Below are 15,296 nucleotides of genomic sequence, written 5' to 3' on the forward strand. Positions count from 1 at the left end.
CACTGTAAAGGGCTTGTGCGGGCACACTGATCGCTCGCGTTGCTGGACATTCGTAGGATAACGCCAAAAGAAAATACAGCAAAACCTTTCTTAAGATATCATATGAAACGTTGTATGAGGATATTGAAAAGCAATGTATCCTTTCACACTGTAAAATACACTTAGTTCTTACCAGAACATTTATTTGACTTCAATGAGGCGAGCCAATTAGGACCAAGAACTTTTCTTAAGCTTAATGTTGAGGTTTGAATATGTGGTCATTTTGAATAAAACTATCCAAACTAAACCGTTACTTGACATGAACTATTTATTAGTTGTTCTGGGAATAAAAGCCCATCAATGCCCACAGCCTATTAAAACCGGCTCAAACAAAGAACACTTAAATTTGCTCCAAGCTAACCAATTAATAATAGTGCTGCAGCATAATGACTGAAGAAAAATGATTGAATTCTCTAATCTAAAGGAGAAGAGAAAGTTAAGTTGGATTAAAGGATAGATGGTTTAATCTCTTCACCTCTCCCTTTGTACCGTCTCTACTCTCTATATAAACACAGTTAAACATATAAGTCTCAATTCATGGCCTCTCAGTATCAGGACTCTGTTGAATTATTCATGTGAACATCGTTCCAGGGTATGAAGTATCCGCTCAGTCACTAACTCGCTTTCCACCATCGCCGGCAGGTTTCGAATCCCAAGAAGAAAGGCAAAAAGAAGAAATATGTCAATTCTGGAACTGTGAGTACGCCCACATCTCTAATGTCCCATTTCATGTTTTACATATTTATATAGGTACCATCACCTCTTACATCTCTTGCTGACTCCGCTGCTGTCTGGCCACCTGTTTGTCTTATTCCTTCCCGTCCACCTTGCCCCGGTCCCTTCTCTGCCCCTCCTTCTCTTGTGTGTGTGTGTGTGTGTGTGTGTGTGTGTGTGTGTGTGTGTGTGTGTGTGTGTGTGTGTGTGTGTGTGTGTGTGTGTGTGTGTGTGTGTGTGTGTGTGTGTGTGTGTGTGTGTGTGTGTGTGTGTTCGGCAGGTTACTCTGCTGTCCTTCAAAGTGGAGTCTGAGTATACCTTTGTGGATTTCATCCGAGGAGGGTGAGTGGAATAATAAGTCTGCTCTCACAGTAAGTGTTTGTTGCGGGGACATGAATCTGTTTACAACATCACATTGTGGGGACTCGCCGTGCTTATGGGGACAAAATCCAGGTCCCCATAACGTAAATAATTACATTTTCGGGTGAGGACTTGGTTTAAGGGTTAGGGTAGTGGCGGTTAGGGGTGGTGTAAGTCAACAGGCAATGAATGTATGTCAATGTAATGTCCTCTAAAGTGATTTGTGTTTGTGTTGTGTGTGGAGATACTTGATTGAATTTCCCTTCATACTCTAAGAGCATCACTCTGAATTCATATTGGCTATGAGCTTTTGGCGAATATCGTCCTGCAATACTAATTAGCCAGTAAACTAATTACTCTGCTCTTATTTGCATCAATGTGTATGCGTTGGAGATAAAGTGTGTATTAAGTCTACTGAAGTGTGTGATCTTTGTTGTTTTTTCTCTTTGATTCCCATTGTCTATGCAACAGAACACAACTCAACTTCACAGTGGCTATAGACTTCACAGCATCCAATGGTACGTCCCGTACTTTTGTGTTATAGATGCATTCCTTTGTCTTGCATGTATTTTCATTCATTATGGTTTTATAATGCTGCGTTCACACTAAGCGCGACCCAGCAACAGGCTCAGGCTCAGAACGATTCATTTTCAGTGGAAGCCGGTGTACTTGTCGAGCACATTCTGGCCAAATGAAAGCGTAGCACTAGCCCGATCTGACCAGTGTCTGACCAGTATCCTGCTCTGCTTTTATGCAATTGTTTCAAATTATTATGGTTAAACGTTGTCTAATAGCGATACCCGTTACCCGGAGAGGTTAGAAGGAGATATACGTTTAATGTTCCTCCCTAAAAACTAACACTGAGTAAGTAGCACATCATTAACTAGCATTTGCGCCTCTGCGCCACGCTAGCTACTGCTTTGTAATGATTGTAACTGAATAAAAACATACCTGGCTTTATAGTAACAGTGATCCTTAATGGTATTGTCTGTCTCAATCGCCAGGTCATGCGGTGATTGTTTTCTGCACTGTGATCTGTAGGCTTTAGCTTCTATCTTTGTTGTTTTAGCGTTTACTTTTAAAATATAACTCTTCAGTGTGAAAAGCACATGTCCCTTCCCTGCTCTGTAATGTAACATGGCCTTTCTTAATTTTTAATGGCAGACACTCCTGTGTTTTGTGATGGTGGGCACTCCGCTGTTTCGGAATAGATTGTTACATTTAGGCTCTTACTTTCACATGATGGAAAGTGCATTCGACCGTGCAACGTGCGCGGTGCGTGGCGAATATGTTTGGTATTTCCGCGCTACACCTTCGGAGCAGTTTGGAAGCTGGGAGGAATAAATCACCAGTAGGTGTGTTAGGATCTGGCAGCGATCGTGGCTAATCTAATCAACCCCCCTCCTTTCATTCTCTTTAAAGCAGGAAGATTGTTTCATAATGGAGGATGGACTCGAGACAAGGGGAGAAGTCAGAGTTGGCATTCGTTCTGATTTGGCTATGATTCCATGCGTGTAATACAGTATTTATAATGCTTAAAATATCATGTTAATATCGTAAGACGTTAACATGATGGCCAAAACATCAAATCCTGTTAACATGACTCTATGATTTACTTTTTCTATCCCTGAAAATATCACATCATTCATGCCAAGATTCTGCATGCAGTTCATCGCACACACAACCTGTCGGTTATTCAAAAATGCAATTGCTAGACGCTACTTTTCTAGAAACCCGTTTGAAATGAGGAGATGAATCACACGGTAGGCATGAATCATCTCCTGTGCTCCACTGGTGACACTTTGTATTTCACAGGTGGGGGGGAGACAGATTATCATTCACTTCATTTTGTGTGTGTGTGTGTGTCTTCCTCCAAGGTAACCCCTCCCAGCCCACTTCCCTCCACTATATGAGTCCCTACCAGATGAATGCCTATGCCATGGCCCTGAAAGCGGTAGGTGAGATTATCCAGGACTACGACAGTGACAAGCTCTTTCCCGCCTATGGTTTCGGAGCTAAGCTGCCCCCCGACGGCAAAATCTCCCACGGCTTCCCACTGGTAAGACACAAGTGTGAACGTGCACACAAACGCATGAATTCACACACACAAGGCACACACACGCGGTCCACCCGTATATCGGGGCGTGGCTTGGACCAGAGTTGTCGCTGCGACGACAGCTGGTCGCAGAATTTGAGGAGTCGGCTCATCTGGCTGCCAGCGGGAATCTCCCAGCATTCCCCCTCCGCTTCCTCCTTGCATCCTCCTGAGGGATCAGGGCAACCATTTAGGAACCACTGGATGCTAAGCTGAAGGGAAGTCTGGCTCTAAGACACTGGCATGGCCTCTGCTTCTTTGCTCCTGATTTTCTTCTCTTTTTTTTCTTTTTTATGAAACTCCCTGTACTTTATGGAAGGGCAATGATCTACATCACAGAAGTGTCTCTTTAAGAATTCCACCCTAAAACTTAATGACTATAACATTATGGATTCACTGAGTCTTAAATCCCTGTCAGCAGGCCTGGACTCAGGGTTTTAGAAATACCAAGGTCGAAACATATCTCTGTGTTAATTTCATTGTGTGAATTGGATCGGTTTTTGTTTGTGCTGAACAGCACCAGGGACAAGATGCTCTCCTGGGCTCGGTGGATAGTACGTACCCTTCCTCTCTCATCTCCATCACCTTCTCTCTTTCTTTTTCTCTCAACCTCCTCGTCTTGTCCCGGTATCTCTTCCCTTTCCCAAAGCTGAGTTTTGAAATCTTTTAATTTCTGTCTCTCTCAGTGAAAAAAAGTGAATGGAGAATAAATTGATATTTTTATATAACTAGAGTTGCTCCGAGACCAATACACTCAAAATGTCAATTTTCATTGAAACGTTGCAGTCTTCCATCGGATGGATGTAATTATTGTTTGCTGGCTATCAAGCTAGCTAGTTAATTCCCCTCAAGTGAAACTAACAAGGCGGGATCATGATGGGTGGTCCCTGTAACAAGCCTGCATGGGAGCTATCCGTCGGATGATGTCGGTCCGGGGATGAATGGCATTGAACTATAGAAGCAGTCTACTCGTAAAGCTAATTAATTATCTGAATCACGCCCAGCAGGGATTTAGCTGCCCATCCGGTTTCCTCGAGTTGTTGGCATAATCAAAGAACCACTGTGTTGAGTAAACACACACAAGCAATGGCGGCAATCAGATGAGCAAGTTAGTAATCTTGGCATTGTGTCTTTACCGCACCAAAGTATTTGTAGTCAATTATTTCACAATTTGTAATATATACACCTAATAAAAAATAGTGTATCCCAGTGATCTGACTGTTTGGGCACAGCCATGTCTGTACTTGTGTGAACTTGACAGTTGAAGTGAGAAATGTACCGGTGTTGCCCTCCGCCGAATCGCAAGCTCACAGACTTTTTCATTAGATGCAGTTCCTACTGTTTGATGAAGACAGACACATTTATTTGTAGCTAGCCTCTTGTGTTTTTTGGATGTCTTCTCTTTAATGGTGTGGGCCACCTGTTTTCCCCTATTTCCGTGTATACAGTGTATCAGTTAAATGTAGATAGATTGCGTATCATTACAGCTAATAGCAGCATATATAAGATATGTTTGATTATCTTTAATTGGAAGGACTATGTAAATATGCCCACAGTTATGTTCTCTGGAGGGATTGATGCCCATTGCTTATTGCACCACCCTGTTAATTATACTGTCTGTACACTGAATGTGTGAATGTGCGCTTCATTAGTGTCCTGTATGCTGTCTGTTGCAGAGCGGTGATGCTGAAAATCCAAACTGTGTGGGCATAGAGGGGGTTCTGGAGGCTTATTTCCAGAGCCTGAGGACGGTGCAGCTATACGGACCCACAAACTTTGCACCTGTTATAAACAAAGTGGCAAAGTAAGTTTGAAAGTGTGTGTATTGGGTGCAATTATACCTTTTTAGAGTAAGGGGATAGTTATGGTATTTTATTTTCTGTCAGCCAGAACTGATAGATTTTTTTAAATAAATGTTTTGTTATTAATAAACCTTGATCAAAGCTCATTAGTGACATGTTGCAAAAAACAGTTGAATGCTGATGTGGGGCTTTTACACACATCTCATTTATGTCTATGGACCTTAAAATACCTTTTCCTAAAACATATTTTAAAACTTGAATTATATATCCAGTATTTGCAGTGGCATACATAGACTTTCAATGGGAAAAGAAAACCCAAAATGGGTGGCAGAATCCCTTTACATCTAAATGGAAAGCATTTTGTACAACCTCAAATTGTTTTCAAGAGAGTTTCATTGGTACCTGTGGCATTTTTCTTGCATTTTAGGTTTCCAAAAGCTTTAAACTTTGTTAAATTGGCAAAATGATATATCAGTCGTATAGTTTCAAGACACTTCCGCCTGGGCTCAACATGTAACTCCCATCCTGCCAACCAGTCTTTGATCAGCACCACGGACAGCAGCCAAAGTGCCAAATTTATCAACGCTGATTGAACAACCTGCCCTGGACACTGCTCAAGAACCACCGCGTCCTCTTCTATCGGAAATACCTAGCTGCTAGCAACGCGGCACGTTTGAGCAGAACTTTTGTCAGTCGCCCTGTTTTCGGTCAAACTTGTGATTTGTGATTCAAATACTTTGGTCAGAGCTGATCATTTTCAAATGGTGTGATGGTTCCTGACTTGTGATGGTGATTGGCCTCCATAGAAACAAAATAGACCTGCTGAGTTATGGTTGAAAACGAAATGAGAGAAAAAAAGCTAGTCCTCCTCATCATCCTGTTATTCTATGGGTATTCAGCATAGGGGTAAATTGCCAGTTAAAGCAATAACTTTGATGTCTTTGTCTATTTTTGCACCTTAAAACTAAGACCTACAATAAATGAAAGGTCTAGAGGTCGCTAAGAGATCTGACTACAAAACATTCTGTTTTCTGTGAAAACACGGATTAACCTGGGTCGCCACACACACACACACACACACACACACACACAGAAATATGGAGTCACAGATCAATGTCATGTTCAGCCAAGTGGAACAGTTAAGTCGCTTGTATAAGATACCGTCTCCCTGCAATAAAGACACAAACAGCAGGTGAAGGACACACACACACACACACACACACACACACACACCTACGTGTTGAAACACTCAACCAACACTCAGCTGCCAAATATCAGCTCAAGCTTGAAATGATGCCAGATGAGTTTGGAGATGTGGATATTTCAGTTTGTTTTTGTCATGTTGGAAAGGGAATGAAGAGCGGTGGAAAAACAAGGAGCAGGGTCACACGGTTTCCTTCGTGCCGTGTTTTTCGGTGCTTGTTGTTTTTTGAAGGGTCTCTCTTGTTGCTGAAGGTTGTGGTTTTTAGGCGGTAAACAACTCTGTGAACAAAGGCGTTGCCATGGTGTTTGGAAGGAGATCAAATCCATTTTAATTGAGTTTTTTTTTAATGTTACATTCAAATCAAAATGTAATTAAACCCAGAGATCCCAAAGTTAAATGCCCATTTTTTGGGGTATAATAATAATGCTTTTCATGTAATATTTTTTACTAACCAATTTTTGTGGATTCATTTTTGACTCTCTGTTCTTGTACAGTTTTGTACTTGTGTTTTTGGTTTAGTTTAGAAAAGACACAAACCTCCAATTCACCGTTGCTTGAGCCCCGTGCTGGACTTCATTCAGCCCGTGAGGAAATCTGAAGCTCGATAGATCTGATAGATTTGCTAGACTGTGATTGGACAAGCACACATGGCTAAAATTGCACAGTGAGTTGACAAAGAACGCAAATGTATCTGGAAGCCATCTAAATATATATTTATAAAAATAATAATCAACCTAATTATATGTAATGTAATGTTGGCCCCGAGGGCGATCGACCCGACCTCAACAGTGAAAACTTGTATTAAAGAAAACTTGACAAAACACTCTTTAGGGCAGGAGTCACTAATAGGCGGACTGTGGTCCGGGTTTGGACCCAAACGCCATTGTATCCGGATCTGGACCTATAAGTGATTGATAATTGATAATTATTACATTTTGAAGGACTGCTTCTATTTTAACTGGCGCCTTTACGGCAGTCGTTCAGCGGTTCAGGCAACACACCGACCAATTGCAACGGTCTCGCTTTGTGCTATTTGGACAATAAAATGTGTGTTTTATTTATATATATATATATATATATATATATATATATATATATATATATATATATATATATATATATATATATATGTAATCATCACTACTCAAGATATACACACATGGGAGAGAAAATACAGTCTGAGGATTACGTGAGTCAGAGAAGCTATTTCACATGACGTGCTTGAAAAAGGTAAATGTGGACAGCTTGTACAGAGTCCTTAATCAAGAATGGACAGACTGCTAAATGTTCATTCTTCCCACGGGCAGTTAAAGAACCAGTATGTCTAAAACCTTTTGCGTGAACGTACCCACTCAAATCAGAAATGAATGCCCAGAAAATAAACGATCTAATAAGAATTCTAACACATCATTTTTTCATTACCCATCAATGATGTTAACGGAGATGAAAATAAGGCTTCCATAACAACGGATATAGTCCCTGCACACAATTTTCCCTTTTTAGAAGATGAGAATAATATGGATATTGTGACTTTTTTGATTGACATCACTTCACCCTCAATTCATTTAAAGCTGCAGGGCATGGACAATTGGGTTCAGTATTTTTTCTTCATTTTTCCAAAGCTTTTATATGTATTTTATTTTGATATTCTGCAAATGAGAGAACATTTATTTAGTATTAGAGTATGCATTATTCATAATTCACCCAGTTCAATTTGAAAACTGATGATAAATATTGTATTATTCAATTGAACTCTATTTGATTTGACACTCAGTTATTGACTATGTACAGAAGTTAATACAACTGCTAGGCTACTTCAATATATAAGGCACAAAATTCTATTGGAAGTTCGACATTATTGTGATGTACCAGAGGAAATTCTCTTTAACTGGACCTTGCTTAATGTTAATTGAATACCCTGCTGCTCTAGGGAGCCTTTCCAGTGGAGAAAACATGATGAAGTGTCCTCTAAGGTGCCCTTCCAGTGGAGAAAACATGACAAAAAGTCATTCTGGATGCCCTTCCAGTGGAAAAAAAAGTGATTACGTGTCCTCTATGGGGCCCTTCCAGTAGAGACAACTCCCAGTGAAAGTGACGCCCAGGGAGAAACCTTAATACAGTGCTACATACTGTAGGCTGTCTTACATGCTAGAAACATTTCTCCGCACTGGTGCCCCCTGCCCCTCAGACAGCCTGAGTCTGCCACTGTAGTGGCTCAGCACAGACAGTTATGTTGGTGCCATATAGTTTGGTAACATTTGTTTTTTAATTCTAAGAGTATTTTCCTGTCATTTATAGAAAAAATAAAAGAGAAAAATAAAAGACATAGCGTCAGGAAGGTCAAAGGGTCGGACAAATAACTAGAAAGTTACTGTATGTTGTGAGCTTGATTCAACTCTGTGCATGTCCTGAGCCACCGTAGACTCTGGAATGATGTTTGAGATCATCAGGCAGGTGTTCTTGTTGTTTTCACTAGTAGTCTGCAAGTCCTCAGGCAGCTCTAACCTGTGTGTGTGTGTGTGTGTGTGTGTGTGTGTGTGTGTGTGTGTGTGTGTGTGTGTGCGTTCCCCAGTTGCGCAGCAGAGATTACAGACGGCTCTCAGTACTTTGTTCTACTGATGATCACAGATGGAGTGATATCCGACATGGTCCAGACCAAAGAGGCTGTGGTCAATGTGAGTAAACGAAACCCACACGTGCAGCGCACACACACACATTTGATGTGTACACAAGCGAGCACGGGGACCGATGGATGTTTTTCCCTCAGTTCTGATGTTCATCTCAGTACCCTCTCTTGTATTTAGTGTGGAGGGCAAAAGCTCCATTATATTTCTAAAGAATAATTCTTTGTATGATGTTTGGATGAAAGCAGCTTCTTAGTATTCCGTGATAAGCAAAAGTCAGAAGGAAAGGAAAAATACCAAATTCAGGGAGAGGAAAATATATTTTTGCTCTAATTATGACTGATCTCACTTCGGTGGAGAGATCAATAGTTGTTTCAATAGCATAGTTTGAGAGGCGCTTGATCCAATTAGTTGGTTTCTAAGTGTTTTCTTTCGTGGCAGTGGCAATATTAAAAGAAAGTTATTTGTTATTTTTTCCCTCCTATTTAAAAAGCTGAAGTGTCTGATATCTGCTTTAAATCACACTAATGCTACAACTCTTCTTCCCTGGGGCTTTCTCCAGGCGCTGGACTTTTGATTTTGTGACAAGGAGAGTTATGGTTCGGAAAATAGGTAATTTCTGTAAGTTTAGGATATTGGGTCAGGTAAACAGCCTCAACTTTCAGATTCCAAAAAATAATGAATCAACACTTGTGTTGACAATGTATTATACGGCCAGAAGTTTATTTTGAAACATTCAATAAATGAACTAACATTATCAACAGAATGTGGAGAGGTAACTGTGTTGACATTATGTCAAGCACATTGTCTATTGTGTTGTAGATATCTACTGAAATGAGCACGCTAACCAGCTAGCCCCGCCCCGCCCTGTGTTGTAATACCACTTGTACCTTCAGAGGTGATAGTGAGTCTCTGTAGCGTCCAGTCTGCCCTCAGTCCAACATGAGAGGACGAAGAAGTGAAGCTGACCCGAGGGCTCTTCATTAGAGATTTGTTTTCTTTGCAATTGCCAAAACACAAAAACCTTTGGGATAATTATTGAAAGCAGTAACTTATCTATCTATTGACCAGGTCTGCTGAACCATAAGCACATTGTCTGCTTTACACTAAGTTTGAAATTCTTAAACACAAGTTTATCTACATTACACTAGTCAGTCAAAACTAAAAGCTGTTGTTTGCTAAACACTGCCATTGAAATACCTTCACTCAATTATCAATCGCCTGCACCCAGAATGCATTACCTGTGAAAACACCTGTAACCAACTGGATCACTTAGAAACCAGAGCTTGAACAATAGAAGTAGGATTCAGGTTTGCATTTGTGGTCTATATTTACAGCATGCTACAAATGAAAATGATAATAGTGTTTTTATACTTGACGCATCAGTGTGCAGTTGGCCTGTGGAGAGAGATATTTATTGGGTGTTTGTCTGTAAAGTTTTGATGCAAATATAAACATTTTTAGAAGAGTTTATACAGTATTAAATGAAGTTCTGCTTTTGCAAGAGATAAAATACATATCTATTTTTTCCTTTTTTTTCTGTAGAGTTTCAACAAAGAAGACTTCTAGTTTCAGAAGTTATGTTTAAGCAATTGCAAAAAAAAACCACCCATGGTCCTTGTGCATTTTGGTTCTTTGTTCATTGGATTACATTTAAACGAAGTAGAAAACGACTCACAGCGTTGCGTCAGGCAACTTTGCCAAGGAACCCCAGTTAGCAGCTAGCTTAATTTCAGCAAGGGCACCGGGGGTCTGATCCCAGGGGCACTGCCCAGACTTCCCGCAGGATCAACAAAGGTCACGTTGCCGCCGTTACACAGGTCAGACCCAGCACTCCAGCAGACCGCTGTGACTCTCGGTGCTGGGGTTTGTGTGCTGACTGAATTTGTGACTCCATTTCGTATCTTCTAAACAAACTATTAAAAGGGTACAGGGGTCCCTACAGTTAGTGTCACAAACACACGGATGGGCTAACTTAAACTAAAGGCCGACACAAAGATTATAAAATAGCAGCATTATTTTAAACCTGCTCTGTTTCAGCAGTTTGGTTTAATTTAGCTTATCCTCAACCTGCTGTTTATGGAAGCCCATCTAAAAAATAGAAGAAAGAAAATATGTATACAAATTACTGAATTCTATTTATGGGATTCTAACTCGTATCATTGTGTGGAAAGAAAGTCGGTGGGCAGATGCACTTCCACTACGCCACAATCAACGTACTGATTTGATACAATTAAACAAGTTATAACACAGTCAGCACCTAAGAGCAAAGGGACGACTTTTTATCTCATAGTTTCTTTTTTTTGTGTTCACTGTCTTTGCTTTTGTCTCCTGCACAGGCATCAGGACTCCCCCTGTCCATCATTATCGTAGGCGTTGGACCCGCTGAGTTTGATGGTGAGTGTTTCATTATAGTAACATGTAACATTATAGTAACAGGTCCGTCATGTCAACATGAGTTAACGAGGACAAAAAGGTCACTTTATCTCCAGAGGACGAAATAGTTTAATCAGCATCACAGTGTCACCGTAGAGATGTCTCTTCAATCACAATAACACACGTGATCCACTTTAAGGTGACTGGCTTCACATCCGGTTGAAGCAGTCGGCTGCAAAACAACAAAAGAGCACCCAGCATGCACATATTGTCATCAATTATAAGAGGGTTGTCTGGTAACCGCAAGGTCGAAGGTTCGATCCTTGGCTGGAACGTGTCCTGTGTCCCTGAGCAAGACACAAACCCGGCTCCCCGGGCGCTGTCACTGTCACTGCTCCCTATATAAAGGGATGGGTCAAATGCAGAGACAAATTCCCCCCTTACTGGGATGAATATTGTATAATAAAAAAATAAACAAACTGTTACAGCAGTATCTTTAATTGGCTTCATTTGGACTAGTGTGGATATATTTAATTTCAAAGGCTTACAAAGAATAACAGAAAAATCACTGGATTCATTCAGGCTATAAAGATTTTCACGGTGTACATTCAGAAAAATTCACTTTCTGATTAATATTTTTCAACGTCTGACACCGATGAATTTTTTTCCCTTTGACAAAGGGAGATAAAACATCTGCTTTTACTAGGCTGTCCTTTAAATTTGTGCCTTTCTTAAACTTATTATGATAAATAGTTTATATTTATTAGAATGTATATTAACGTTTATGGAAAGAGATTTGACAGACCAGAAGGCAACCTCCGGTTCTACCGAGTGAAGCCAATGCGAAAGTGACTTAAAACGTGCATTCTCTCTACTGACCAGCAGGGGGCGAATCCTCCGGTTGCAAAAAGAAGTCCAATTATATAGAAGTCTATGAGAAAATGACTCTACTTCTCTCTTGATTTATTACCTCAGTAAACATTGTAAACATGAGTTTATGGTCTCAATCTCTAGTTTCAAGTCTTCTTCAACACAGCATGATGTTCATTTAGTAAGTTATGGTCCATTTAGAGTTAAATAGACCATAAAGCAGGCTATGGTTTAGGGCGGGTTTACTGTAATTGACAGGTCGATGCCGCTACCAGAGCCGTATACGGTGTCCCTACGTCACTCCTCCGCATTCCAAATATGGTAACTGCTGTTCATTGGTTGCCAAAAAACAACATGGCGACAGCTGTAATCCAAGATGGCGACAGGCAAATTGCCAAATTTGAGCCTTCAAACGGGAGGTTCTACGTCCACTTCTTCTATAGAGTCTATGGTCCAGACATCAACAGCCTATCTGCATGGGTTGCCGTGGTAATGACAGACGTCAGTAACTAGCTGACAGTATTTTAACGCCCGTCCACACACTGTTGATTATGCTCAGCACTTCCACCCTTTTAAATCGGATTTGAGCGGCCAGAGCGTCTGGACTGAGACGCATCTGTAGAAAACTGGATTGCAATCGAGTTTCAAAACATGAAACACTTAAATGCAAAATCGCATTTCATGCGGGTTTTTCTTTACTGTCCAGACTTCCTAAAATCAATCTGGTATTGTCAAAAAACATATTTAATGTTCCAACTTTTTGACTTGTTCCAATGCTCTATGCTCATTAATTATGTAGCTGATAGTTGATGCGCTTGAATGGGAAGTGGGAACACTTTTTCCGAATGAATTCTGATGTAGCAAATATTTACTCACATGACTAATCTACTGTTTGCGCTGTCTTCTTGGATATATGTTGTCTTCGTCTCCGGACAGCAGCCAACACTAGCTGACAGGAAAGAACAGATAATAGAACAAAATTCTCTCCTCTCTCCATTTTACTCCCAAGTAGATGCAAATACTACATGACATGCCTACTAGACGCCATAAAATCGGTCTGTTTGGTCAGGTTCAGGAATAGATCATGGTTTGGGTTAAAATAAGTACGTTAATCCTGGAAGTTTTCTCAGGGGGTGTGTGTTGTAGAAACATCAGTGTGTCTTGTAGCCAGCGAGACTACAAATAGACCTCGGCGACAAGAACACATTTTGAATGGGTTCCTTTTATTGCAGGAGTACATTATGACCAGAACATAAATTCCCACATGCTTTTGTTAACTACTTTGAAACAATAAAGATTCAGTGTGGACAATGAATGAAATGTAACAGTTCAGAGACAGATAACAGATTAAACATGAGTGTATAAATCACTCATGAGTTTCATATGTTATGTATTTTAATTAATTAAGAATTAATTCTGCCACAAGCTGAATCTATTTGAGGACGCTGATTGGCTAAATTGTATGTGTCGAGGGGAGACCTTTTCAGGGGAGAGCCAGGCCGCTGGACTTCTGCTGCTGCTAACTTTCTGCAGCAAAGTCCCACCAAAAATGAACTGGATCCGGCTTACAATCAAAAAGTATTTAATTAACATGAGAAGCTAGAACAGTTGCAAACTGAATTACTCTATCGATATCAATATGTCCCTTGGGGCAGAGTCCTCACTTGCCCCACCTAATCGGCCAGCTCAGCTGGTCAACTCCTGAGTGGTAACGGCGCGAACAGAACCCAAAACTCTCTGGAACTCTCCTATATTTAAAAGTCTCTGTCCGAATGTTTAAATGTCCAGTATTAGCCTCTGTGATTGGCCGAAATACAATAAACCCCTCATGGCTTTGGCTGTTATCAGCTCAGTGTTTGGTTGAAGTCGTCCGGACTCCTCCTGCTCTCTTGGTCATCTGTCCAGCTCCTCTGTGTCCCCTTTGATGTCCCCTTTGATGTCTCTGGTCCTCGACCTATTCCCTTATATCAGGCATGTCCAAAGTCTGGCCCGCGGGCCAATCACGGCCCGAGGTCAGATTTTATACGGCCCGCGCCTTCTGTCTTAAAATGCATTATTTATGGCCCGCCAGCACAGTCAAAACGGAATGAATAAATCATACAAATTCAACATGCAATTCCTCTTTTCACCTCATGGTGGCAGCACCACTCTGTAACTGTCTGGCTTTTTTTAATTGTCTCTGACCCTTCAACTGTCATGGCTACGGCAAGTAAAATAAGGAAAGTTGATACCGAGGGCCGCCGCTTTCATATTTTTTCACCGAAAACCGAAACAACTGTGTCTGCCTAGTTTGTCATGAGACTGTTGCCTTGTTTAAGTGATATAATGTAAAGAGACACTACGAGAAAAAACATGCTAATACTTCAACAAGCTATCAGAGAGCGACCGTGCGACCGTGAAGCAACTCCAAGATAACTTGGCCCCACAGCAGCGGTCTTTTTCGCGGGCCCACGAGTCAAATGCATACCTGCAAACTTGTTGCTTTTCAGCGAAATTAGCCGTTTTGAATGAAAATATATCATCCACGTGATCCGTAGATGTTTTCTCTTTAGGGGGGGGGGGTCATCTGGCCAGCCAGCGTTTCTCAGCTTGGATTGAGACGAGGAAAAAAGGTGATGACGTGATCTTCGCAATAAAACATCTTTGATGTGTCGAGTCTTGGCCAATCAGCGTTAAGATGTCTACACCGTCTTTCCCTCCGTTACAGTTAAGACTTGCTCGGTTAAGGATAACGTCCACTGCATGCGGAACTTTGTTTGTTAACATTCGTCATTATCGCGATTTAGGAGGAAAAAAAAACGTAACGCGATGAAACATGCCCGGTTCAGTTCACGCGGTCACTCGTTAACGTTAAACCGGAACACCGGCGGATTTGCTGGCAGGTTGTTTTTTTTAACTCAAAGTAGAATGAGGATAATTTCGTGGTGACAATAACTTTTAAGACCACGATGATGAGGCCCAGATACTGATGAGATGATGAGGTCAAAGAGCTTCAGGGAGAGGAGGCTGTTTGTGTAGCGCAGCTTGATGCAGGGCTGAGATGTGAAGGAGCTGGGCCTGGATAAAGGTGGAGGTCTACTCTAAACAGACGTGAGTACAGCTTCCTGCTGTCGCAGTGTTTTAGAAATATTGATAAGGCAGGGTATGCTAAATGCTGCCTCTGCTCCAAGGAGATGAACTACAGTAACAAGGGCTCACGTGCGCTCTCATCA

At 41.1% G+C, this 15,296-nt stretch overlaps 1 protein-coding gene across 2 annotated transcripts in view; it reads left to right on the forward strand.

Annotated features, from left to right (window-relative positions):
- Window positions 1-15,296, forward strand: part of LOC306706195 (copine-9-like) — a gene marked incomplete at both ends in the record, with an annotated part of 88,542 nt that overhangs the window by 57,869 nt on the left and 15,377 nt on the right. For both annotated transcript variants that reach the window (XM_079173155.1, XM_079173156.1), the window contains 7 exons: window positions 682-735; window positions 1,034-1,095; window positions 1,585-1,631; window positions 2,991-3,172; window positions 4,885-5,012; window positions 8,787-8,889; window positions 11,178-11,235. In XM_079173155.1, the coding sequence (XP_079029281.1) occupies window positions 682-735; window positions 1,034-1,095; window positions 1,585-1,631; window positions 2,991-3,172; window positions 4,885-5,012; window positions 8,787-8,889; window positions 11,178-11,235 (634 nt within the window). The remainder of the gene's footprint in view (window positions 1-681; window positions 736-1,033; window positions 1,096-1,584; window positions 1,632-2,990; window positions 3,173-4,884; window positions 5,013-8,786; window positions 8,890-11,177; window positions 11,236-15,296) is intronic.

The sequence above is a fragment of the Pholis gunnellus genome, assembly GCF_910591455.1.
Source record: "Pholis gunnellus genome assembly, chromosome: 2".
Classification (NCBI taxonomy): domain Eukaryota; kingdom Metazoa; phylum Chordata; class Actinopteri; order Perciformes; family Pholidae; genus Pholis; species Pholis gunnellus.